Source organism: Sinocyclocheilus grahami, unplaced genomic scaffold, assembly GCF_001515645.1.
Source record: "Sinocyclocheilus grahami isolate Dianchi unplaced genomic scaffold, SAMN03320097.WGS_v1.1 scaffold685.1, whole genome shotgun sequence".
Taxonomy (NCBI): domain Eukaryota; kingdom Metazoa; phylum Chordata; class Actinopteri; order Cypriniformes; family Cyprinidae; genus Sinocyclocheilus; species Sinocyclocheilus grahami.
Window position 1 is genome coordinate 248700 of NW_015505864.1, and position 27635 is coordinate 276334.

The following is a 27635-nucleotide window of genomic DNA, read 5'->3' on the forward strand; positions in this document are numbered from 1 at the left end:
TATATATCCCCCCAAAGGCTTTTAGGAGAAACATCTGAGAGAAAGTTGACACTTAAACATAACTAAGAAGTCTTGTGACAATAAAAGAGCACCATTTAAGCAACACATGTTTCTTTTTATGAGTGTGTTGCTTGAAAAAGAAGGAAAGAGCTGCTTTAGCATTAGCACTGCCACTAAAGCTCAAAACAGATCTATGGATCCCTTGCAGGTGAACATAAAGACTCATACATGAAAATGTCTTTGAGAGAGACTATAGGAGAGAGGAGTGATGGGGTTTCCTTTGTCTGGCATTAGTCCGTTACACACATGCCATGCTCTCACTCTCTCTTCATGTAAAAGAGCATGCAGTGAGAGATGCTATCAGCCGCTGGCTCGGAGTGAACAGAGAACAGCATTCATTCATCTCCACAGGCTCTGCTTTATAACAGCAGACAGAAAGGTTTCACAGAGCATGCTGTGGCCTTTTAATCCCCTTATAAACTATATACAAAATCAGGTTTTTACAACAGAACAGCTTTTATGCTCTTAAGGGAAATATTCTGGATATTTCTGTCCACTAAGTACTAGTACTCTTCAATCTTTAGAGAAAAAAATCTAGACATTGTTTGTTATACCTCTGTATGGCTAGAGGACATACAGTATAACATACTTACAATACATAGGTAAGGGATAATACAAGCTGGTCTTTTTTTCTTGCAAAAATAAACCCTTAGAGGGTGATTAATACCATAATGCAAAGTGGTTGACGGTATCAGTCTTATTACATAACTATTTAACAAATTAATGAATACATAAGTGCATTATTGGAAATTTTATATTGATTTAAGTTTAAATGATGTTATGAGAAGACAGGCAATACAGAGTGATATGAATTAGAAATATTGTTGTTATAATGCAGTTACTTCTGTTAGTGCATGTAAAAAGTTAGTTTATAGTTATAGTTATTTTAAATATTTCACAATTTCAAATAAATGCATGTATTTACCAACCAGACCAGCATCAAACCAGCTCTAACCAGCATAAACCAACCTGGAAAAGCATGATAATCCATGCTGGTTTAAACTGGTCTTTTCAGCAGGGTCCACTAATGTAAATAATCATAGTTTAGAGTACAGTTCAGGCAATGTGTTTTGGTGGCAGTGTAAACCCTCCCTGCTGTTATATTCTTCCTCTGTTACGTCCTTTCAAACCAGTTAGTCCAAGAGCAACATTTGTTGAGTGATTCATTACACTGGTGTAAATGCTACATGGGAACCAGTGAGTGCCATAAGCTTGGACCTCACAAAATCAGCTCATGGACACACACTGAGGGTCTACCACACAGACACACATATCCCGTTCTGGTGGCCTGATCCAGGCATCAATCTCAGTACACAAGAACATGCTACAAACTGGAGATTTGGATCGACAGAGCCATTAGAGTTTATTGGCCAGACTCTTGTGTGCTTTCATTAGAGAGGACAGTCTGTTTAATGGTCAGATTGTCAGCTCTGCCACTGTTTGTCCATGTCAACAAATTATGGAAGCTTATTTCTGCCAGAGAATAAAAATATAAAAAAGGTCATTGCGACTTTTTATCCAACAATTCTTCTTATTTTTCTCAGAACTGTAAGTTTATATCTCATAATTCAAATAATTTTAGATTTTATATCTTAAAAGTTATTGTTGCAGGACGTAAACCTAGAATTTAAAGAAAAAAGTCACCCTTGTGAGTTATACTCACAATTTGACTTTTTTCTTCAAATTGTGAGTTTATATCTCGCAACTGCGAGATATTAATTGTGAGACGTAAACTCAGATTTTCGAGGAAAAATGTCAGAATTGTGAGATGTAAATTCACAATTTAGTTATAAATTTGCGATTCTGACTTTTTTCTCATAGTTGCGAGTTTACATATAATTGCAAGTTATTAATTGCTAGATGTAAGTCTACAATTTTAAGTTATAATTTACAATTTTGACTTTTTTCTCAGAATTGCGGATTTATTACTTGCAATTCTGAATTATTAATTGCGAGATAAAAACTTGCAAATGCAAGTTATGAACTCACTTTAGATTTTTTCCTCAGAATTCCAAGTTTACATCTCGCAAGTTATTAATTGCGAGATGCAAACTTAGAATTCTGAGAAAAAAAGTAAGAATTGCACGATGTAAACTCGCAATTGTGAGCCTTATAACAAACAATTGTGAACAATTATAAACTTGCAATTCTGAGAAAAAAAGAGAATTGTGAGATAGGAATTTGCAACTGCAAGCAAAACAAATCTGAACTCTGAGATAAGAAGTTGCAATTACCTTTTCAAAATAGTTTATTCTGTGGCAGAAATAAACTTTCATACCAAATTGCAACTCTAACATGACCATTACAGGTTAGTGCTGAGGCACAGGAAAACAGACAATCAATTGGGTGATGAGAATTTCCACCTAAAGCAGATTCCACACACTGGGAGTCATAGCGAGTCACAGCAAAAACCCTGCAGAGAAATGTAGCAACCTCAAATCATGGGCCCCTAAGGCCCCCAGTGTACCATGAAGCAGGCCCCAACTTCCATTTGCCTCTGTCAAACCGAGGAAAGAATTTGAGTGGGTAAAAGGTCTCTTCTACCCCACTGGGCAGAAGCTCATTCACTGTTCATTTGAGTCTGGATACTCTTCTTTATTGGGTCTTAGAGGCGGCAGGCAGCTCTTTAAAAAGCTCCAGAAATTTACAGGCTCGTCGACAAACAGTTCCCTCCATTTTGCGGCAGGGTTTTTAGGCCTGTAGAGAGCGAGTATAGATGGGCACGATTTACCGATGCTGTTAAAGCTGGATATGAGCAGATAAATCTGGGCTTGGGAAGGTCTGGGATGACAACAAAGAGACCAGCCTCACAGCAGCATGCGCTCGAGCAGCAGTAAACTGAAAGGCTGTAGCTCAAACCCAAGCAAAGACCCCACCCCAGCGAGGGGAAATAAGTAGCCTTACCTTCCATAAGCATAGATGTACACATTATTATCAGGAAACAGTGCTAACTGTGCGATACGAGTGTCCTCCTGACATACTACTGATATCACTGACAATATTAACTTTAAAAATTAGTCATGTTATTTATTAGATTTAACTTTAATGCGGAATGAGCAAAAGTAAAATAAAATAAAAATTTTATAAAATAAAAAATATATTTATTTTTCATTCTTGTTTTTTATCAGAATTTTAAGATATTGTTGTTTCCATTAATCATCATTACAATTTAACTCTTTCCCCACCATTGACAGAATTTTCTGTCATTTTTGAGCAAAAATGTTCTCTGCTTTTTGTTCAAAATTTAGCTTTTTTCATGAAACATACCCATATTCAAGTGTTACAAAAAAAATGAATGCACGAAGCTAGAATAACTTTTTTTGCTTGTTTTTATTCTTTTTTGTTTGTTTTTATTAAAAATATTATTTCAAAATAAGAGGCACTGTTCTTTCTTTTGATATTGCATGTTCAGATATTTATGCATCAAATTATTCTGACGGCCATAAATATTTTATAGGAAAATGTAAAAACAAAATGCTGGCAGTGGCTGGTAACTTAAAATAATAATAATAATAATAATAATAATAATAATAAAACTGACAGGGAAAGATTTAATAAAAAAATTTAAATAAAAAAAGTATTTTACATTTCCCCATTAATATATAATGGTCTGATGTTTCTGCCATAATATAAAAGAAACTTCAGTTTTTATCAGTACATTTTTATGTTTGCACTTACTGTATATCAGCCTTGTCAATAGTTCGATTCTGTTTTATAGAAAAATTACTCATTTAAAAATATTCTGATATTTTTCAGCACAAATGGCACTGTTTACTGAGAATGCCCTACCATCCTTCAAATCATCTTTCACTAAAAGATGAGATTTAAGTTGACCACCCTTCTTTTTCTCTCATGAAATATTCATCTCAAGGTTCTTGCAGTCTTAACATGGCTCCTGTCCAAATTAGAAAACAGTTTGAGCTCCAGTCATCTGTCCTAGAGTTCTATAAATATGCAGTCTAAGAAGAACCTAAAGGAGAAAACTGCCAGCCATAACATGACCCAGTTCAGGGAGGAGTCACACTGAGAATTGCATGTCACCTTTCCCAGCCTGTAAATTTTACATGAGCCTTACAAGCAAGGATAAATATTTGATAGCGGTCTGCAAGATCTTCTATTATGAGTTTAAATGGAGTCCACACAGCTGGTTCCAAAACTAACCAGACCTTCTCTGTGTTTGGTTAAATACTCTGAACTACTGAACGAAGATCACAGTGTAGACTCTTCAGTCAATGTAAGTTGAGATTTGAGTTAAATTCAGTCAACCACTGTGGAAAAACATTGTGCAAATAGCACTGAGCACTGATAATATAGGCTTAATGATGATTTGCAATCAGTTTAAAGAGCGATAACATTAAGCATCCATCATTTATGATGGTATATGACATAACCATTCACTAAATGTTTAAGGAGTCATTAATACAACTTCCTAAAGTCAATGGTGTGTGAAAAGTTTTACAAAAAAGTGACAGGTTGCATTGTAATTCCTGTTTCCATTTTTACTCACCAGTTTACAACTGGACAAAACCGATCATATTAGTTTAAGGTGGTCAAGCTGATTTTGACCATCATAGCTGCTTTGCTGCTGGTCCAAGATGGTTTATAAAGTTCAAATCAGGACCCCCAGCTAGCAACCGGGGCTGCATGTTTAATCAAAATAATAATGCACTAGTCTTAGACTGCGAATTAATACAAATACGTGCACTGCTTGTTTCAGAGTGGAGTGTGGAAATGTGTTTATTTACACATGAGCAGCTCATGAGCCTGTGCTTTCAGCATCTCAGAGCGGCTCAGTTCACAGTAAATGCTGCTCCATACAAACTCCATCTCCACATCTACTCTGAATTTGGGTTGCTTTAACATCTTCGCATACTTGTAATGAGGTTTAAAATGGTTTAACATTTGAAAATTAAGGAAGACAGGCAATAATAATAATACATCTTGTAATGCATTTTTTAAGCCATTTTAAATCTTAATCACAATTTACATCAGAAAAATCACCCTACCAGTTACTAATAAAGATTGTGAGAATATTGGTAATTATTTGTTGAAATGATGTGGGTTTGCCACAGGTTCATCTATTTCCTCTTAACAATTGAGCTCTTCATCTCTCCTAACTATAGAGATGAATGTCAATATGCCCACAGGTAGTGTTGTCAAAAGACCCGGTATTTCGGTACCAAGTCAGTACTAAAAAAATGAAAACGTTACGGTACCAGGTTTTCTTAAGTTACTGGTGGTACTGGTTCTTGATGCGCTATCCGAAAGCTATCCTCTTCATAAAAGCACTGAGACGTGGCGACCTCAAGAGGAGGAGACGTATCAAACTAATAAAACACCTTAAAGACCGACACCCCGATAAAATGAAAGTTCAATGAGTTCAAGCAGGTAAGTTTCAAATAAATGTTTAATATTTAGAGCTTCTGTTACGAATATTATTCCATATTTTAATTTGAATCTCGGATTGAAATAAACATCGCTGTTAGCGTATACATACTTAATCGTTAGCATATGCGCGGCTAACGCTAATATAATGAGCATTAGAATTAAGTTTCTTTGTTAACTATTTAATGCTCCTATAACTTTTATTAGTGTAAAAAACAGGAGGACATAATGGTATTTACTATTTTTACACACCAGAGGCTTTTAAATGAACTGTGTATCCAAAATATGTGTGTTAGAGAATGTACAAATGTATGGTTATGTTATATCAGTCCGTCAGAAAAACAGTTCTTGGCTTCTTTTTTTTTTTTTTTAGTTAGTTAGTTAGTTGTAATTCTTGGCTGAATAACTCTAGCAGGTTTAAAAGCCCTTTAAAATTAAATATGAACACAGTTTGGATTAAATAAAAGTACAGTCAAATTTGATCTCCTGTATAGACTTTACAACGACTTCATGTTATCTAACATGAGTTAGATATAGTAACATCTTACAGTGAGTGAACAATATATTTTTACAACATTCATTAATGTTTGTGAATCTTATTTAATACAAACCCTTGATCATTCATGTTTGTTCATTGTGCATTAAATAATTTTAACAGATTGAACTTGTGATTTATGTATTAGTAAATTTGGAAATGAACCCTAAGAAGAAGAATTGCTATATAACTATTGTTTATTGTTAGGTTATGTTATCTAACAAATGGAATCATATTGTAAAGTGTTTTTAATACTACAGTTTCCATCTATTTGATATACACTTAATATATGCAAGCTTATCTAAATTTATTATAAAAGCTGAGGTTTGTTATTTACTGAAAAGTTAGATTTTAGCTGGTGTCAATGATCTAATGTTGCATTTGGTCAGACTCAGCCCATTGCTTTACTTAAGTTTATTATATTTTCCTTTTACAGCTGCAGACTGAGGAAAATCCTGAAACACACCAGCAAACCCTAAAACAGACAACAGTTTACAGTTGTTTTTCAGTGGCAGCAAAAATATGACAAAAACGTTTGGGTGAAACTTGTTTACTTTTTCATACTTTTATTACTTGTGGAAAAACTTTAATTAAATTTAAAATTAATATTAAAAACAAATTTAAATAAGTATAAAGAATGGCATTGGTTTTGTACATTTAATTTTTGTTTAATGTTATTAATAAAAAATAATGTTGTTCAATTAGCATGTTTTTGTGTTTTGCTTTGGTAGCGAAATTGGTACCGAGAACCGTGAATTTCCACTGGTATTGGTACCGAATACTGAAATTGTGGTACCGTGACAACATTACCCACAGGTAGTGGGTATATTATTATATTTTAAGCCGGTTTCCCAGAAGCGTCTGGCTGCTGACGGGCACACACATTAGTGAACGAGCGGCGCTTTCCCATGAGGCCGCCTCATCAGAAGTCTAACACAATTAAACTTCCCTTCCCTCTCTGATACATTAGCACTGCATCAATGTGAGATATCACAAGCATACATTCACATCTGCTTCCACTGACTGAAACCCAAACCTCTGAGAGACAGCAGGTTCATAGTGAGGTCAAACGCTGACTGTAAACTGCCTCCATTTACATACCAACAAAAAGAAAAATAACCAATTCTATTCTAAAATGAGTAAAGCACAGCAGTGTATAACGTCATCATAAAATCTGATTGTAGACAATCCAGAAAAGCAGAAAAAAGCTGAAACAGAAAGCCTGTAAAGAACATGTTATCACTGCTTGGACACTCCCAAGTGTTACTGGACAGCGAGGGTTATGGTCAGGTGATCTCGCTCGAAAAGCTGAGATGAAAAGAAACTTCAGTGGCAGGTTTGCATTAAATCCTCTGGTATCTTGTCAAATGTTCTGTTGATTTTGACTGTGATCAGCTGCAACACGAGAGTTTTCAGAAAGCCCAATACCACCAAACAGGATGACACTTCATTTCACAGTGCTGTGGATGTAATTGGAAAAGAAATGAATTTCAGTCATGGAGACTAGATGGCAGGAGAGCAGCAGTGAGATGGCCAGTGTAATACGGCTCCTGTCCACAGCAGACACAGACACAGACAGAGAGACTCAGAGCCAGCAGGGATCGAGCGTAGACCAATCATGATGAAAACTGGGAAAGATGGACTTGATAATGTTTAACATTCTGCAAAGTGCTTTTGAGAATTCTCTAAAGATATATAAAGTATGTAGGAATACTGAAAGTTTAATCAAATGCTTAATAAACAAGACTGTCAAAACATTTTTTTTTTAAAAGCTCTAGATTTAAACTCTTCTGGCTTTCACGACTTTCCTCTCTTGTGTTTTTTACTCATTTAAAATGTATCAGTAAGAGGTATCATAGTGGGTTTGACCCATTCGAGCCTCTGTTTGATCTTGAATTTGCATACAGATGAGCAAATGAAAATGCACACCAGTCCTTTATGCCCTGAAGAGATGTCTTGAATGCCAACTGCACAGAGTGGGAAACAGACTAATAATTATTGGTGTTGGAACCCTTTATTATTTATTGTGTACTGCAGCAGTATGAAGCACTGGTACTCCGTGTGCTCTCAGAGGGGTTTAATTGCTCAGTGGTTGCTCTTTCAGAAGATATAAAAATGTTAGAATGTTTCTTAGAAACTTATAGGAGAAATAAAAATACACACACATTGTTCACACACAGTAAGGAATATAAAGTTGATGTAGAAAGTACATCAGAATTTGATTAATGGATTTTTGCCCCTGCATGAACCCTCTTTTATTTTGAACCGTTTGAGTTTTATTAATTTTTTTAGTTTAGTTTTTTATTGCATTTATTGTATTTGATTTTTTATTTGATTTTTATTTAATTTATAAAAAATATTTTACTTTTAATATTTAATTTAAATAATGCTGTCTTGGTGAAATAACTGAGATATAAAAGAGATTTCATTGTTGCCTTGAAAAAACAGAATTTGATTCATGAATTTTTGCAAACATGAAAAAAAATATCACAAACAATTCAAAATTGGGGTTGCACTTCAAATTGTTTCAGAAATAATTTATTAAATTATTTTATTGAGTTTATAAATTAAATTAAATTAAATTATTTTTATAAATTTAAAGTCATTGCTGTTTTGGTGAAACAAATGAGAAACAATTTTTGTTTTTCATTTGTAGACTGGTTCTTCTCTTGATAAAATTCCCTCATGTCACATCATGTTGCTTCAAAAAAGCAGTGAAAGTCAGACTATCGCTCGTGTTTTTTTCTTCTTTTTTCAATAAGAACCAGAAACTCAACACTGACTGCATTTGCTTGAACACTACTAAGTTGGCATGTTTTATTCTGAGCAACTTGTTCCCTTTATTCTCAGCTATACTGACCTTCACAAGAGGTCGTTGCCAGGGGAGACGGCACCACCGCAGGGAGAGGCCGATCGCATTACAAAGCACAGATAAATGTGTTGTCAGGACCTTGTGTCTCCCCTCTTATCAGAGACGGGGGGAATCGTACCTCCACAGGGTTGGACTGAGCACGCTCTGTAGCGCCAGCAGAACAAGACTTGAGACTTGCCAATCAAAGCCTCTCAATCAAAAGACCTGCCAATCAAAGCCTCTCAGGACCCAACGTCCACACAAAGTCTGCCTGCACACTTTAACCAATGAGGAAAGAGCGGGCCCTCATCACCTGCCTGATGCAGTCAGACCCCTGCAGACGGCCCACCAGCTAACCTGATTAATGCGCTCAGCACTGACAGCTGCTGATAGATGCTACGATAAACAAAAGCAACACTGACCCGCTGCTCTTTCTGTCTGTGTGGATCTCTGACTGTCTGAGGCCTCCGGAGCATCTGCAGATCTGCTTTGTGTCAGTCTGTCTGTACTCAGCTTTTGACAGGAAGCTCATAGTGCACAGGAAGTTGGAATGTGAGAAGAGAAGAGGGTGGCATTGGTTAGAAGCCCACACTCAGAGGGGTCTCAAAACGGAGTTTGCAACACCAGACAATAGAGTGAGTGAAGAAAATTAAACAGCTATAAATACTGTAATTTTTACAGTCATGAACGCCCAGAATTTTTGCCGTTTTTGCATGAATTTTATCAAATTAAATGTGATTTGATTTGATTAGATATGATTTTTTGTCAAACCCCATGTAGCCTTTTAAATAAAATAAAATTATATATATATATATATATATATATATATATAAAGATTTTATTTCAGATTTTTTCATCATAACATTTTTTCAATAAATCAATTTAATTTGTGTCCTATTAAAAAACAAGTTTAAATTGTATAAATAATTGTACATATAACAAATAAATTAAAGTAAACTACACTCTAAAAAATGCTGGGTTAATTACAACCCAGTGCTGGGTAAAATAGAGACAAACCCAGCAATTCATTTTTTAGAGTGTAGTAATAAATAACTTCATAAACAAATAAAAAATATTTAATGAAATAAAATAAAAAAATGCATACAATAAAATGCATAAATTTACCTATTTAATCTCATTGGTGTCTTGATAAATAAAATAAAATAAAAAAATAAAATAATCTCATTGATGTCTTGGGTAAACAGTTAAAATATAATATATTTTTTTCTATATGTTTTCGTAAAATTATTAAAGCAGAATATGATTTATTTTGTCATGAACCTCAATGCATTCTGATTTGGTTGTATTATTTAAATAAACAAACAAACAAATAAATGATTGATTGATTAAATGAATAAATGAATGAATGAATACATTTACACATTTATTCTGAGAAAAACAGGATCAAAGTACAGTACTATCATAAGGCTATGTGGATCTTCTTATGTCTCCTATAGGAGTGTTGAGATCAGGAAGCAGATGGAACTGGTTATATCATGCACATCTTCCCCCAAACACACACATATGGACACAGATATGAGAAGATCCCTACCCTGCACACATAATCTATCACACTCGAACATACAAACACGTTCTGCAGTCTGCTGGCAATAGCTTTGTTTTAATGTCACTACAGTCTCACATCTGGAAGTGAGTCAAACAGCATTTCTACTTTGAAGCGTTTTTGACGTTCTCGATGATGCCCTGAATTACACGTCACATCTGCTCTGTGTTTCAACCATACCAGGGATGTAGGAGGTACCATGTGTCTCGGTGGCTAAGAGTCAGGCCAAATTACAAGTTGGAGACAGATTTTCTTTTTTTCTTCTTCAGGCCGGAGTTTTTAATTGCCATCCAATCGCTAAAATCAGCACACTGGGTACAGGTGTCCTTCTCAGCTCGTGACTTGTTGGTTGTGTCTTTCCTTATGGCTCTCAGCAAACTGGCACGAAGAACTACAATCTGTCAATTGTAATTGTGAGCTTCGGTCAATCACACTTATATGAGGTGACCATGCAGTGTGAATGAGCCAAGGCTGAGAAACCAGTCAGCAGGAGACGGGCAGTTTGTGGTGGGCTGCTCTGCCCTTCCTCCAGACAGATCCACCCAGGCAGTGGAGAGAAAGGAGGGCAGGACGAGCAGCCAGAGGTGACAGACGCAGTGCTGTGATCGCCAGCAGCTGAGCCTCCCTCCAGCTCGCCTTTCTCTTCTTCACTTGGAGTAAGAATAATAAGCCTCTTTAGTCCGGACACCTGCAAAACTGAGGGTGCGAGACGAGTATGAAAGCCAAGAGCTGCGTGAAAGCTGCTCTTTCCTTTTCCCTTTGGGCAAATCACACAGTGCCACAGACAGCTTCATTCTGAATGCTATTATCACACACATAATGATATATCTGCATTTAATTCATGAGTCAAAAACGAAACGTTTGACATTGAGAATACCCTTAGGAAAGAAAAACACAAATGAGATTTCTCTTCAATATCTCAGTAGTTTTTTTGTTTTTTTTCTAAATAGCATTGAGAATAATTGGAGACTTCTGCTTCTTAGATAAAAAAAAAAGTTATCATGTTTCCTTTACGGTTTTAAAATGCCAATGTTTGTGAATCTAAAGTGAGAGATTTCAATACGAACTCAAAAAATGTCTTCAAATTGCCCACAAATGCTCTTTATTTCTATCGGGTGAGCCATAGGGGTAAAGTAACCATTATAACATAAATATATCGGAGGATTAATCATTTCATTAAGGAGTTTCATCTGCCATGTGAAGAAAAAATTGAAGCAAGCCACGTAAATATTTTATGGCTAGGGTTCATCACCTAATTAATATTTATGAGCCAAGATGATAAGGTTTATACAGACAGGCACACATTTCTTAAAATACACTTATTTATACATGTGTGCTTAATGTGTTATTTTATTAATATTTAATCTTATTTATATTGATATTTTACTTGTTTAATGAAGATTATTTTATCAAATAACTGTAATTTTAAAATGTAAATAACATTTACATTTAAATTAATAATTATTATAATTACATTTATAATGTAAATAATGACATATATATGATTAAATAATATATAATTCATGCATGAAGTCCTTTTACAAATGAATCAGCGCTGCATATTTGCAGATTTCTCACAGATAAAAAAGGTAATAAAAAGTCTATCCAGGAATACTGATCCTTCTGTATACATCAAAAACCTTCTCATTTGTTTCCATTTTTATTGTTATTCATTTTATATTTAAATAATCAATAACTGAAAACTATCTTAATATGATATTTTATGACTTTCTTTCTTAAGAAATGAAATGGAAGTCAGTGGTAAGCAAAACTGTTTGGTTACCACTATTCCTCAAGATATATTTTTTTGTGTTCTGCAGAAGAAATAGATTTTTTTTTTTGGTGAACTATCCCTTTAAGCAACAGCAATTAAAAACCTTTAGTCATGGTGTTGTTTTAATTGAAAATATTCATCTGGTGTCACAGAGAGCCCACATGCATAAGACTGCCTGCATGGTTCATTTCAGAGTGTCAGACAGCCAGTGACTGACACTAGCTAGTGATAAAGCCCCTCTCTAGCTCTAATGGTGTTGGCTCCACTGACACGTCTGAAACATGCCCCTCTAGTGTTGTTGTGACCAGTCTGAACAGGTTCCTCCTGTGAGGTGTGAAGCTGCATGGCACAAACAGAGCTGCAGCTGCAGGGGCCCCTCAGACCATGGCACTTCATGACCGTGAAAATAAACCAGCAGAGAAAACCCAGGAATGTCATCTCACACCTCTCCTGTACAGTCTCAGCTGAACACACCAGTGTTGGGGAGTAACTGGCTGAAAGTAATCTAGCCCTTGCTACTGATTTAAGTACTTGCACAGCAGTTTACATTCTTTTCCTTACAATGCTTTTGTCTGGTTATTAGTTTTATAATTATATATTATAGATTTGTGTAAATGTACCTGTATATATTTAAAGTCGGCATAAAATTAAAATTCAATGAACCTATTTCCTTAATGCGTGTTATTAATCTTATTGTGAATGATTCATTCGTGCATGTTTATTATTATTATTATTATTATTTATTTATTTTTGCAGCCAAAAGTAGTTTGTGTGTACCTTTTTGGATGTTAAAATACTTAAAAAAACTGTGGTGCTATCAAAACATTGCTCTATGTTTGAGCAACATGGCATCGCTTATGAAAAAGAAGTCAACTTTAGCATACATTTAAAAAGAGTAATAACATAATAACTGACATAATATACTTTTAAAATAATATACTTAAGTGCAAACTGAATGTAATGTTTTCGGACACAAACGAAAAGGCTTATAGATTAGATTTATATTAAAAGCAATTCGATGCGTTTTGAGAGTGTTTTTGATTCACTTAAGTAGGACTTAAGTACATCTTTAGTAATTACGTACGTGATTCTATTGTAAAAAATGTAATTTGACATTATTTTAAAGTGTACTTAAGTGTGCTAAAAAACAACAGTCATGAAAGTGTACTCTCATTAAATACACTTAAGCGTCCTTTTACTTCATGGATATTACATTGCCTGCAAGTACATTTTTTAATAATATACTTTTAAGATTTGAAGTACACTACAAGTGCATATTTAATATATTTAAGCTGACTTATTTTTCACAAGACATAGCAACACGGGCTCAACAAATGTTATGATTTTGGGGCGGAGCTATTTGTGCCACCAATGGCAGTGATCAAGAAACCTGTTTGAAAACAGTCATTATTTTAGCAGTTGGCGATCCTAGTGGCACTGAAATTACTTTACTTTTAACTAACTTAAACTGTGTATAACTTGTAGATTGGTTGCTATGAAGTAGCTTTCCCTACACTGCTACACACACTCTGCTCTTGACCTGGGTTCACTGTCTAATCCTGGACACACTTCACTCGCTACATACTGACAGAAGTTACTTAGCAGGCAGAGAAATTCCTCAAGGTTCCCGAGAGTCCTTGCGCACAGGGTTCAGGGCAGCCGCGTGAAACAAGGACCTTAAACTTATATACTTAAAACCCCCTCGTTCCCATTATTCTGCTGTAGTTGTTCAAAGAGCTCTTTCCAAGCGGGCCCCAGCATGCACATCCAACTCGGAAACCGGATTTATTTCATTCAGAGAGTGAGAATCGGCTGTCTGCTTTACTTCTACAAGCATTCACTCCCCTGCTGCTCTCAAGAGAAAGACGAGAATCCTGTAACGTGGCAACAGCGACTGCCTCCCCATCTTTTATTAGTTTTGAGTGACACTTTGAAACTGCGGCCAGGATCGAGACAAAGCGGTGACACAAATACAAATGAGCCTCCCGCTAAAGGCTACTAAACAGAATAAACAACCCCGGGTTCAAATTGTTTTGACTTCACTGATGGCAGAGACAAATCAATAACGCTACAGTGAGAATTTGGAAACTGAAAAACATGATACAAGCCAAATACTCAAATAATGAGGGGTTTAAAATGCAAGTCCGTTCAGTCAGAGGGAAAAATGCTATGCATGGACGCAAACTGAGAATCTGCTGGTTGCAGACAGATGGCATTCTGGGGCTGAAGGGTTGACCGTGGTGCCTGGATCTGCTCTGACAAGAGAGCTAAGTAGGAGCTTACCACCAACAGACTCAAGTCTTATGGAAACTGACTGACATGTCTGAAGTTTAGAAGGCGCTAAACCTTAAATGAAGAAACTAGTGTCTGTATATCTATAACATGATCCACCTACAACAGGGGGCTGCAAAGCAGTGATAGTGGGTCCGTGGGAAGGTACAGGAAAATCGGGTATAATTAAAAATCTAAAATACTAAAATAAATGTTCAATATTTTTTAGACTGGTAAGAAATCATAAGATTAATCACAATTATTGTTATACAGTGTTAACATAGTAGAGGCTTGTTTTTTTTGTTCACATATTAGGGGTCCATAGCATCAATAAGTGAAAGACCCTGACCTAGAACACCCTAGCAAGGTCCTAGCAACCACCAGAATAGAGCGCAGCAGTCGGGTTCCTGAAGTAAAAACTCCATTCATTTTCTACATAGGGAAAATTGATTTTTAACAATAACTTATAAACCTTTAAAGACCTACTGTGAATTCCAAACGTTGTTAATCGATGGTATATGCTTTGTTGAAGCTATCTGTTCACACTATTTCAACTGATTTTTAAAATAATCTTGTCTAAAAGCTGAATTTGTGGTGAAAAAATACATTACCTATGACGCTGTACAGAAAATTTCAACAATCAGAGAGCTGCATCGAGCAAATTGCACCAAAAGAGCTTGCAGAAGAGCATAATTGGTCTCGCTAAGCTGCAAAATCGCATATTTGGATATTTATAGACATTTTACAATTTACTTAAATTATATTGTTTCTATAGATATAATCAACAACTTTAAAAGAATAGTTTTATATTTCTCCATCATTTTTTATTAATGTCATTCGCAATGCTTAATGGGATTGAAGTTCTTTCAATCATAGTTTTGTACCCTTGTCTTTTTGTCCAGTTTGGAAATATTTTTTGCTTCAAATAAACGTTTGAAATGTTATGATTCACCGTATACATCTTTAAAGTTCATATGGGAAAAGTTAATGTAAAAAATGTAATAGAGCTGAAAAAGTGGGCGGGCACTAATGCACTTTATAGTCTAGTAACCACCTAGAAACTCTATTAACATCCTAGCAATATGCCCTTGCAAACACTTAGAAATGCCTCTTCAATGATTTTCAGTGGATCCTCTTACAATGTCAGACAGACCCCTGGGTCCAAAGAGCATAAGCATGCTTCATTTAGCACCTTTCTTGAATATTTATTCTCAGCCAAGACTGCAAAATAAAAAAGAAAGAAAGAAAGAAATCAAATTTTACGTTGATGACAAAATAAATCACAGCCCACTCCATAAGGACTGTCACTGCTTCTCAAAGTTCTTAACAAATGCATCGATCTTTAAGAAAATCCAAATGGATACAGTTCAAAGGTCTGTCAATCTGATGAAGGACAGCCATGCATGATGTTGCTTGTGTCCATCTCAATCAGAGTTGTATTGAAGAGCAGATTGCCCCTGGGGTTGAAGCTTGAGAGGAGCGATCAGGATTTGTAAGCGCCAATTTTTAGATAAGAGGCTTTTGGCATAATGACACTTCAGTGCAGAGTTGAAAGAGCCAAAGAGTCCTGCTTTAGTAAAGACGTGCTGTCTACCATCCAATCTCACTCTCCACAATACTGCACAATGAATCTCAATGTGTTGTGGGAGTACAAACAATGAACCAAGAGCATCTAGATTTGCTTTGTTATGCAGATTCAGATTCATACTTATCTATGAGAAGCCTTGGCTAAGTGCTAAGTGCCGAAGAGTGATAAATGGATCCCACAGGTAAAAGCGGGAAAAACATGGGAGAGCGCGGTAAAGTTTACCAGCAATCGCTAGATACAGGATTTGGATTCTCTGAGGATTTTCTTAGTGAACTAATCTAAAATCATGAATGTGTCTGTTACATCAGCGCAACTTGGAAACAAACATATCAGCATCAAGGATAGAAAAGAGGGCAACAGTTTGTCAGGGATGATGAATGATTCATAGGGAGATTTCCTGCTGTCTGTCCTCTCAATCTGAGGTAAATACTACTACTTGACAATCTGTTCAATGTATCGTGCTTCAAAATAAAATCCTCAATGTTGCTGGTCACCTGCATATATTGTGTCTTGGATGCAGGTCTGGTGTCCGCTGTAAAAGTAGCCTACTACACGTTAGCTTGCTTATTGTGCCCAAGAGCAAGATCTATTCAATTCAAATATCATACTAAAAAGAAACTATGCTTCTAACCACAGGATGAATGCTGTAGTACCATCCACACAAGTTTGTGAATGTTTGTCGGATGTATGGTTTTGGGAAACACAGAAACTGGTTCAGTAATGAAAAACCTCTTAGGGTCTTATGGGTTCTGGGGATACGGGAAGGTCTTACGGGTTTGGAACAACATGAGAAAGTGAAAGAAAGTGAAAGTGAAGTGACGTGTGGCCAAGTATGGTGTCCCATACTCTGAATTTGTGCTCTGCATTTAACACAGCAGTGAACACACACCCAGAGCAGTGGGCAGCCAATGCTGCGGCGCCCAGGGATCCTTGCTCAAGGATCTCACCTCAATCGTGGTATTGAAGCTGGTTATTCACTCCCCCCACCTACAATCCCTGCCGGACCTGAGACTCAAACCCGCGACCTTCGGCTTACAAGTCCGACTCTCTATCCATTAGGCCATGACTGCCCCTAAATTAATGAGTAATTAATTACAGAATTAGAATTTTTGGGTGTACTATCAACTATCAATTGTCATTCACCTTCTCTAAGTAGATATTTAATACGATATACTTTCTACAATCTTACATTTAGAGTGCCTTTGGTAACTACTAGCCTTCTTGCTGCACTGACGTTTCCATCCTCTCATATTACCGCACAGTAGACATCTAACTGTCAGCACATTGACACTGAAATCGGTATTTCGATGATAACAAAAACAGACCTTAAAATAGAGCAAATTCCTCCATGCACAAACACCACCTCTCAATATGCTCTGGCTCCTGGGCTAAATATTATCGATCTATTCCAAGATCACCACATTAACAAATGGAAAATGTATGTTACAAACAACAGACTAGGCCAAACATGTCAAAGTCCCTTAAATTTAAATCAGTTTATTTTGGGGCCATTTTGATAAAGCCCCCAGGCAGCAATGGTCTTTTCAGGCAAGTACTGTGCCTATGAAAGACCGCAAAACTACTGGCTAAGGTTATGCTCTAATAGCATGTCAAACCTGACAACAATAGCATCATTAAAAAACTCAAATCATTCTAAAGAGCTGCATTTGGTTTTGTCTAGTGCTCTAGCTTTAAACTGATTTGCTCTTTAAACCTAAAGGCTTCTTTTCCTACAGCCACCATATTGAGTGCTGTGGTTTTCTCATTCATTTCTCTACAAGCGATCCATCTTCTCCCTCTTATTCGCTCTCTGCATGATTCTGCTTTAATATGTATGGGAGGTGGAATACAGCAACACGGACAAATGTTGTTGGCCTGTACACAAGCTAAAAATGCCCCGCACAGGCTACACAGCTGAAAGCCACAAGCGCAGGCAGTGGAGCTGATCCAAAGACAGACCTGAGTGCTCACAGTGAATGACAATTCAGGTCACTGGAATCATGTGCCAAACTTTACCACGAAACAACGGTTCTGTGTTCTCTTCCTGAGTGGGGATGTTGTGTAAATATTACTCTCTGGGAGGTTTCTGTGTCCCTGCTTAAGTATAGGAATGAAACCCAAGCTCCTAAACTTGATCCATACTTATTGTCTACGCCCATTCATTTAACCAAAATACCCTCCAAATGACATATATATAAATACACAAGCACACACATGTACTAATACAGATGTCAGTGAAACAGTAGAGGCATGCTCTCAGAAAGGCGCCTATCTGGGGAGCAGCGATATACTTCACCACAGCGCTGATAAAGCATTTCAAACTCAAATGAGCACACAATGAATTTCAGACAGCATTCATTGTCTGAGATATCATCTCAGGCTGCAATTCATTTCAGTGTTCAAACTGAACGCTGACACAGGAGCAAACAACCGGTGAAGAGGGCAATGCCTCTTCGTAGCCTAGCATTTTAGCACATCGTACCACGGTGTGCATACAGACACTGCAAGTTTGATTTTGACTCTTTGAATGCAGTTCTATTACACTTTTCCTAAACAAGACGTACTGTCTTTTCAGAGCATAAGCAACAACAAAGCTTGTCCAAAACAGTACAAATGCTAGAACTGTACCAGAACCAGCACAAAATGAAACATCTGAAATATGAATGTTTCCAGTGTCACCGGTGTTTGAAATTCATAGCTGTTTGTGTTTTGTTTGAATTTCATTGCTGGGCCGCAGCCAGCAGGGCCGGGTGAGTGTAGAGGGCTGAAGTGTGAAATGAAACACTGATTGATTGAGAGACCACTCGGGGAACAGGACAACTCCACTCGAGCAGAGGTCACAGGAAGATAGGGATGCAAAAGGGCGGATGAGGGCTATGACCCCGGATCAGTTTGTATGGCACAAAACATGCCCTGATTATTAAAAGCACCAGAACTCTGCAAATCAAATGTCATTTAAACCACTTCAGATATATTCATGGGAAAAGAGTGGTATCATGAGGACTTTTTTGTTTTACTTACCAGGTTCTGGTGGTGGTTCCTGTCGTGTGCCAATTCTCAAACCGCTCTCTGCATTTCCACCACAGAAAAGGCGGTTCCAATTTAGAAAACAATCAGTTCCACTTCAGCCCTAAAAGCTTGCTGGCCTGGAACCACGAAATGGTGCAGAGAAATGTCTTGTTGAGAAATGTCAAATATGATAAACTGTGCAAGATAGAAAAATTGTGTCAAGAAAATTGAGGAAATCTCCTTCCAACACATACAAAAGAGAGCACCGGTAGTTTACGTGTGTCTACTTTAATCTCTCTCAAACAATGACAGAAAAGAGTACCAGCAGTTACTGGCATGACCATAACCAAAGATGGCAGATTTCCATGCATGTTTCAGGGGGGAAAGTGCCAGCCGAGTAACTGCCATTGAAAAGTATCAGAATGCCAACAGATAGCTTTCTCCAGGTACTACAGACATGTCCCAAGCCAGGACCAACAAGAAAGGTAATCCAGGAACATGTCCTACTTGGCAAAACCACCGCAACAAAAGAGCGCCAAAAGGTGATTCTACACAGCAACATTTTGCCTCATTTTTAGAGACAGGAAGAAATGCAGAGAATTATAGCCGGAGTAGCAGTGGAGCATACAAACAAGGTCTTTCATTTCAGGTGCTCTCTTTGGCAGCTTGAATGACCCCGTTTCTAGTCTGCCTTGAGAACTTGGGTTCAAAGTGTGGAGCGTGCTGTGAGGCGGCACGAGCTAGACAATTCCCATTACCCACGTCTTGCTCCCTGTCCTGCCATCTCGAGTCGACGCGCCACGAATACAAATAGCCAAGGCTGTGGCTAATCCCCTTCTGAATGAATGCGGACGTGATGGCCACTGTCTCACTGCTGCAAAGAGATAGAAAAGGGCCTTTGGTTTTACGTGTGGTTAAGCAGAAAAAGAAGAGCTAAGCGACTGACGGAAGGAGGGACATGGTTTTCTTCTATCCATCATGTTGATTACTCTCGCATTTGTGTGAGTGCCTGTCGCTCTGACGTCTCACAGGTTGTGGCGGCGGCAGAGCTGTTCCCAACGCAATGGCATTGTAATAGCCCACAGCAAAGACGCAACAATTAACCTTTTTATTACACGCCTGTAAGCCACAGCTGACGGTTCATGGTCTCTAAGAGAATAAAATGTGGGAGTGCAAGCAAAGAAAGGCGACTTTTTAAAGGGCTCACCTGAAAACAGAACAAAACACCGCAGGCATTGTTAGTGCTGGCAATACAAATAAATCTGCACTTTTTCAGGGTATCAAATTTAACATTTCAAAGAAAAGAAAAATGCATCATCAGTTATATATAGTACATCCAGTGCATTACTGCAGACACATTTTATGTTTGTCTTTACAATGAAACTGTGGCTTCATAGACATCCATTGCCAGTGCATGCACGTATACGTTTGTGGAAGATGATGGTACTGCTCTATATGATTTATTGATGATCTTCCTCTCTTTGACTCCCAGAGAGCAAGGGTCGAGGGCCATACTGTGTAGCAAACCTGCACATACAGTACACAGAAATGTAATGGCTCAGAGTTTTCTATTTCAAGCTCAAGCTTAATGGAATTCTGTGTTATTTTTTTATTTAAATGTCAACTTTGTCACTAAGATTTCACTTAAAATTTCTTTAGGTAGAAAACCTCATCCTTATGCGGCATTACAATGAATGTACATATGCTAAATTTTATCTAGTTAGATATGTGTAATACAAGTCATGTGCGTATTGTAAAATTAAATGATTCAATTTATCAACATGTTAGCAAGGCAAAGTTTAAACTAAGAACACAGAGTTACACAACAAATATGGATAGCATAGATGATAATTTGTTCTAGAATTAATTTGTGGAGAAATGTTTGACTTTACATTTATTATACACATATTTTTGTTTAAGTTCATTTTCAAGGTAAAGTTAGATGGTATAGTTCAGCTTAATGTTCCACTGTCTCACCTACAAAAAAATATATATTAAGTTAAAATAAAACATACAAGTATATAACTATATATATTACTGTTCATTCACATTGCAATGTAAGTATTAAAACCTGAAATATAGTACAATGAAACATTTGATCACTGCTCAATGTCTCCTCCAGTATAAAAAAGGCTGAAGGCCTCTGCTTTAAACTAGACAAATGCAAAACTATACAGTCTGTTTCTCCAAGGAAAACGGTCTAGGAGAAACATTTGAGATATTATATACACTAAGTTGTGGCTTTCCATCTCTATGGGAAAATCCAAAAAAACAGTAGTGAGATTTTTGTTGAAACACCATTTAAGCTGTGCGGACTGTCAGAAAACCACACACTTTGGTCCAATCTGTTGCACAGCTGAGAATACCTCGCTAAAAAAGACCAATGAAAATTTCCAGCCTGCACTTTGCCGGTTTTCGAGAAATAATGAGCTCGTTCACTCAAAACAGACTTCCACGGGGAAAAAGACTCTTGAGCTACCTCAAAAAAGCAGTTGCCTCTGACTTTTCAGAGCAAAACACCTTCAGAGAGATTTTAGTGAGGTTACACAGTCAACTCTGCAAGACTGTAAGGGCTTGATGTAACTTAATTGCATTCCTTTTTTCCCCTTCAACAGCAAATTGAATTTCAGGGTAAGACCCAACTCAAACACCTCATAATCCCTGCTGCTTGCCTCCTGCAAATGAAGCAAGGTCACTTTCATTTCGACTCAAAGGGCCCAATATAGCAGCAGCTGTACTGCCAAACATACCTGCTCTCACACATTTACAACAATGGTGCTGCATCAGCAGACACCCTGACTGACTTATTGAACTCCTCTGCAGGCAATATCGCTGAAGGATGAAGGCAGGACAGACAAACAGAGTTCTCTCGCTGTCATTCTGTCCTTACATTTATAACAACATGGGTCTTGAAGCAAAACCAGTTAAGAACCACTGCCCAACATGGGTCAATATATGGTGCATTTATTACACAGTTTGTGTGAAAATGCTGCGTAGATGTGTGTATCACAACACATGTGGCTTACCTGCAACATTGACTCTAGCTGTACGGCTTATGATGGTGCCCAGGTTGTCTATAGTGGCCACGCACTGGTAAACCCCCTCATCGGGTTTATTGTGTTTAGAGTGGACCACTGAGCTGATGAGCAGAGAACCCTCGGCCAGGACCTGCCTGCGATCGTCCGAGGCCAGGCTGAGGAAAGAGCCGTCTTTCTTCCATTCGATCTTGGCAGGAGACTCGCTGTGGGCTGAGCAGTTGAGCAGTGTTGGTGCTCCTCGCACTGCCAGCGTATCTGACGGCTCCGTGGAAAACCGGAATGGGCTGAAGTTCCTCACTGCTGATCCTACGAAGAAAGAGGATTCAAATCAGCCCTGGATTTCTCATCATAACACAATATGATGAACTGAAATTAGATTGAACTTTGGGTTGAGGGATTGAATAACAGAAGGTATTTGCCTCATTGCAACAAAATTAAAATTAAACACGGGCCATGGCTTTAGAATCCAAATATTTAATATAATACAACATTTGTTCATCTTAATATTTCATTTATTCTCGCATTTGAGAGCCAAACACATCCATTCAAATGTCAAAACTTTATTACTAGTGTCCAAAAATTACCAAACATTGCGGTAAAGAGGGGATAACACTTAGCGAATGCATTATAAATCATTTTAATTATAAACGTAAAATTACAAACAGAGCCCTTGGACATCAGGACATTCATTTGAATATCTTATGTTGCTCTCTCAAAAAGAAACGAGGGTTAGAACTGACAAGTCTAATGCAAAAAGTCAAACTAAGCGCAATTACTTTGCATTTGTCCTCATAAATTATTCAAATCTTGGCCTCAAGAGTCATCAGGACTTTGTGTGGATAAATAACTTGAATCATCTGTACTTCTTGGATGGGAAATGAATAATGAGCTTTTTAAGGCTTTTTTAAATACTGCACCAAGTGATGAGGCGAATGCTAAATATAGCTGGAAGCAGTTGAGACTGGTTTATGGCGAGTCTGCAAAGAGATGGCATGACTGGGGCCAGCACAAGAACCAAAAGTCATCATTCTGTCATTTTAACTCAAGGGTTAATGTCTGGGATCACTGCTAATGAGGACACCCTTCTCCCCTCTTTAACTCGAAACTGAAGCTATGTTGGAACCACATACTGCCAGTGAGTGTACATACTGCATTTGATTAAGAATTTATTTGGTACTGCAAGTAAATACTACAACTGCTGCATTGGTTTCAGAGAACTTTCAGGAAGGTCACTCTCTTTCTAAGAATGCTGTAAAAAAATCATTGTTTTTTACATTGACACTTCATCACCAAAAAAAACATGAATACAAATACATGAATTGCCCAGTGAGAATCTCAGAGAGGCGGGTCCAGTGGTGCCATCCAAATCCACTTTTCTGTTTTCCAGCTTGATTTAAAACCAATTCAGCTACTTGAAAATTACAAGCAGGTGTTTTGGAGCAGGGTTGGAATTAAAGTCTGCTGGAAGACAGTCCTCCAGGAGGAGGGTTGGCTACCCCTGATGAAGTGTCTAGTGTGTAGACGCGTTCCAAGATGTGTCATATAATAACACAATTCTTAATGCAACCCAATGATTCCCTACTCACTCCTAATGGCAGAACCCTTGAAATAGGGTCTTTTGAGGAAGCAAGGCAATTGTGTCTCTGGCTGTTTGGAACAACTGTTTGGAATGACCTTCAGTAACGACCATGTGGGAGGACATTGTGAGGTAATTATGTTGCTTACTTTCACTTGGAACGACCCTTAATGTGCCGACCCCTTCACACAGTGCCCTTCAAGGGGGCAAAAACGTTGTTTGGAATTTGCCCTACAGTGTCTCTTTAAGGACACCTACTGTCATGAAGAAGAAACAATTTCACAAAAGAGAATCTTGCTGAGCAAGTGAAAGTTAGTTGAACTGTTCACATGTTTGTTGCCGCCTATCTGAATAATCAATTTATGATGTTATGCCGTATCAAAAACTGTTTCTGTGTCCAAGCCTCTACTCACTTTCAAGTGAGAACGCTATCTCAACAGCCATTTATGAACACTATTTTTATAGCGCACCTTAAAGTACACAGCATTCCCCGGACTCACTATCAAGGACACCGATATTTTAATGACACAAAAAGGATGAATCACTGTCTGGCAAACTGATATTTTAGTGTGGAGATAAAAGTTAGGCTCATGATTTTTTGGCAGTAGCTACTACAACACAATGTGAGTGTATAATAACAACGTTTGTTGTTGGCTTTTGGAACCTGATAGAGCATTTGGACCCGGAAAACAAAGACACGCAATGTCAGACTTAACAACTGGATAACTTATCTGGTTTAATGGCACATTTGAATGTAACGTTACTGTTGAACATTCATAAGCATTAATGCTGCATTTGTGTAGCCTATACATAGATTAGCTATTAGCTACCACAAATGGCTTCATTATGGCCCATCCACATAGTGGAGGCATATTTTCTATCCCACATGGTTTTTAAAGTCTCCTGTAATGGAGTTTGGGGGTGTTGGTCAGATAGGAAGTATCGGGGTCTGTGGGTAGTAATTGTGGTCAACCCTCTGTCCACTAAGAGAGGCCTCCTGGAGCCAAACACTTAGGTTTATGTGCTGACTCGCATTTGGACTTCTATAGAAACAGCACAGAGAGCTTTACAACAGCTGCTTTTGTTGGCTGAACTGCTATATAAGATAATTGCGCTCTGGCAAATGTTAAGCTTTCCTCGAATAGTTTCCTCAAGACTGATGCGAGGCAACAATTGTTCCAGCATAAACACATCTGGATTAGATTAATTCCTGTAAAATAGCTGCACTTTCTGTTCACAAACATCATTTGCATTTCATAGTCCAGAGGTAACTGTTATATAGCTTTCAACAAAGAATTTCAATAAAGTAATTGTGTTTATAACAGACACCAATAAACTCTGGTGTATAGTGGGCTCTAAATGTCTGAGACCACTAGGTCTAATGTTAGGTCTAAAAACCTGAGTTAATTAAAATATTTACATGAATTTTTTTTTTTGCTCAGTGTTTAAAGTTTTTCAAAATGCTACAACTTGGGATTTCTATCCATATGAACTGTTCATATCCAGACTTAAACGAGAAAAATGCTAAATAAACCAAGCTGAATAAACTTGTATACATGGTATGTTGGTCTAGATGCTTAGTGTTGTCTTAAACGGAATTTAAATGAGCTTAAGATCGAGTTTTAGTATCTATTAAGTATCTGCATCCCTGAGCAACTGAACGGTTTACAGGTATCTGTAGTTTTGGTATGCACACAATATATCGGCGATCATATCAATATTCTTTAAAGTTTTTCAAAATGAGGAAAAAATGTTTATGTAATCCAGAATGCCGTCGCATCATCCAGGTGGATGCTGCACACTGGTGGTGGTTGAGGAGAGACCCCCCCCCCCCCCCCCATGATTGTAAAGCGCTTTGGGTGTACAACAATACACAATAAAGCGCTATATAAATGCATCATTCATTCATTCATTCAGAATGCTTTGGGCTCTACTCTATACTAAAGTACCATGGTATTACCATCCAATACTATCACTTTACAATGTTACCATCATAGTACTCTTTAGTATCTATCTTTTAGTACATAGTATATATTAGTATCTAAACCACTGGGCTATTTGAGCAGTTTACATATATCTGTGGTATAAAGGATGCACAATATATCAGAGATCATATTGGCATTGTTTTAAAATGTTCGAAATCCTAAAACTTACAATTTCAGGATTTTATATGAGGAACTGTTCATTTTCAGATTTAAATGAGAAGAAAGCCCAGATTAGTCTCAGGTGTTTGGACCCCACTATATATTAAAGTATTATGGTATTACCATCCAATACAGTCACTATATCATGTTACCACCATAGTACTTTTAATAAGAAACAGAAGAAAGCATAGGTAAATACACAGTAATCAAGGGAGATCTCAGTGTCTTCTACAGATGGAGAGGTCTGTATTCCACTGTTGAGATGGGAATTCCACCGTGCAGCAGAGCATCAGAAGATCAGCATACTTAATCATTAGCATGTTAGCGGCTGTTTGGATCGTGCACAGAGGTGTGCGATACAGCTTGTCCAGCTACCACTTCACCATCAGCTACAACTGATGACCATCTGCTGCTGCTCAGACCTGCATCCCAGAGTCCCACAGTAAAGCTGATACTGACACCACATTCATGGTCTCCTCCTTTTCAGCAATTTTCAAAGCTCATTAAGCTTTTCTGCTACACATCCATGAGCCATAGCAGGGACAAAAAAACGACTTCAACATACAAATAATCTATACTCTGTTTCTTACGATTTTCTTTTTTCTTACGATTTTCAGTTTATTTGAATTTGTTACAACAGGGAATTTCCACAAACATGAAAATATCAGTGGCTCTTGTAATGAGTTTCTCGTTCAGTTTACAAATATTTATTCTCGGGATTTAAAACTGGCACCATATTTATCATTTAATGGGCTCAAAACACAGAGGAAAACGTGCAGCATAGACCAATTACACAATCTCTTTAGAGTCACTTGAAATTCAGATTAGATACGAGGACTCTGTGGCTGTGAATGATTTTAAATACTAAGCAGGTCAGAAGAATATTGGATTTTCACAGGAATATTGTCATCGAAACTATGAATAATGAAAGAGAGAACAACCTTGACCATCCCTGCTGAAGGATAAGGAATATTACTAAAATAGGGCCCACTAATTTGACCACCTCAATGATTTTGAACTTGTCAAGCCCAGAAACTATATGGCACATCAATAAAATCTTCTCATGCTAACAGGAAATAGATTTAATTAACACATTGCTACCATGGTATTTGTCCAAAATACATATTTGTAGGATCATATGTTTTCGTTATTTAATAGAGGGATCTTTGGTGTCAAGAAGCAGGCAGAAGTCTAATCTATTCTACTTTTCACTGCTCAGGAATTGACTTCAAAATGTGTTCTGCAGCCCACAGTGCAGGGAACCAAGAGAAAATGAGGTTGTCTGTTTGATAAGTATGAGCTGTTACTCCTGTCCCTAGTCCTGTGAAATCCATTTTATTCCACATTCAAAGAGCACTTCAGAGCCACAGCTCCAGTCAGTAGAAATTTCTGAAGCCAGGCAGATATGGAAGAAAAAAGGTTTGTCTTGTGTGTCATCCAAAGACTTTCACCTCTATAAAGTGTCTGTCAGACTGTAGAGGGCAGATGGGTAAGATAGCTATAGAGAGTTCTTTATGATCAACTGCGACTATAATATTTTTATTAGAGATATCAGCTCAGGAAAGCCAACATACATTTTCCTGGGGTGTTAAACTAAAAATACATATATTTTAAAGGGGTCATATTATGCTTTTTTAAAGATCATTATTTTGTGTATTTGGTGTAACAGAATATGTTGACATGCTTTTTCCTACATATCACCAATGATTAGGTAACTTTATATTACATAATATGGATACACACATCTCAAAATGTGACTATAGCTTGCAAATGTGACTTTATATCTTTCTAATGTGACTCTATATCTACTTAATACTTAAAAGAGAATATTAAGAAGTTA

The 27635-nt window shown here is 37.3% G+C and overlaps 1 protein-coding gene across 1 annotated transcript in view; it reads right to left on the minus strand.

Moving 5' to 3' along the window:
* The window catches only part of LOC107559439 (neogenin), a 168580-nt gene that overhangs the window by 80354 nt on the left and 60591 nt on the right, over positions 1 to 27635 (minus strand). Inside the window, exon 2 of the mRNA XM_016243267.1 lies at positions 22064 to 22381. Coding sequence (XP_016098753.1) covers positions 22064 to 22381 — 318 coding nt within the window. The remainder of the gene's footprint in view (positions 1 to 22063; positions 22382 to 27635) is intronic.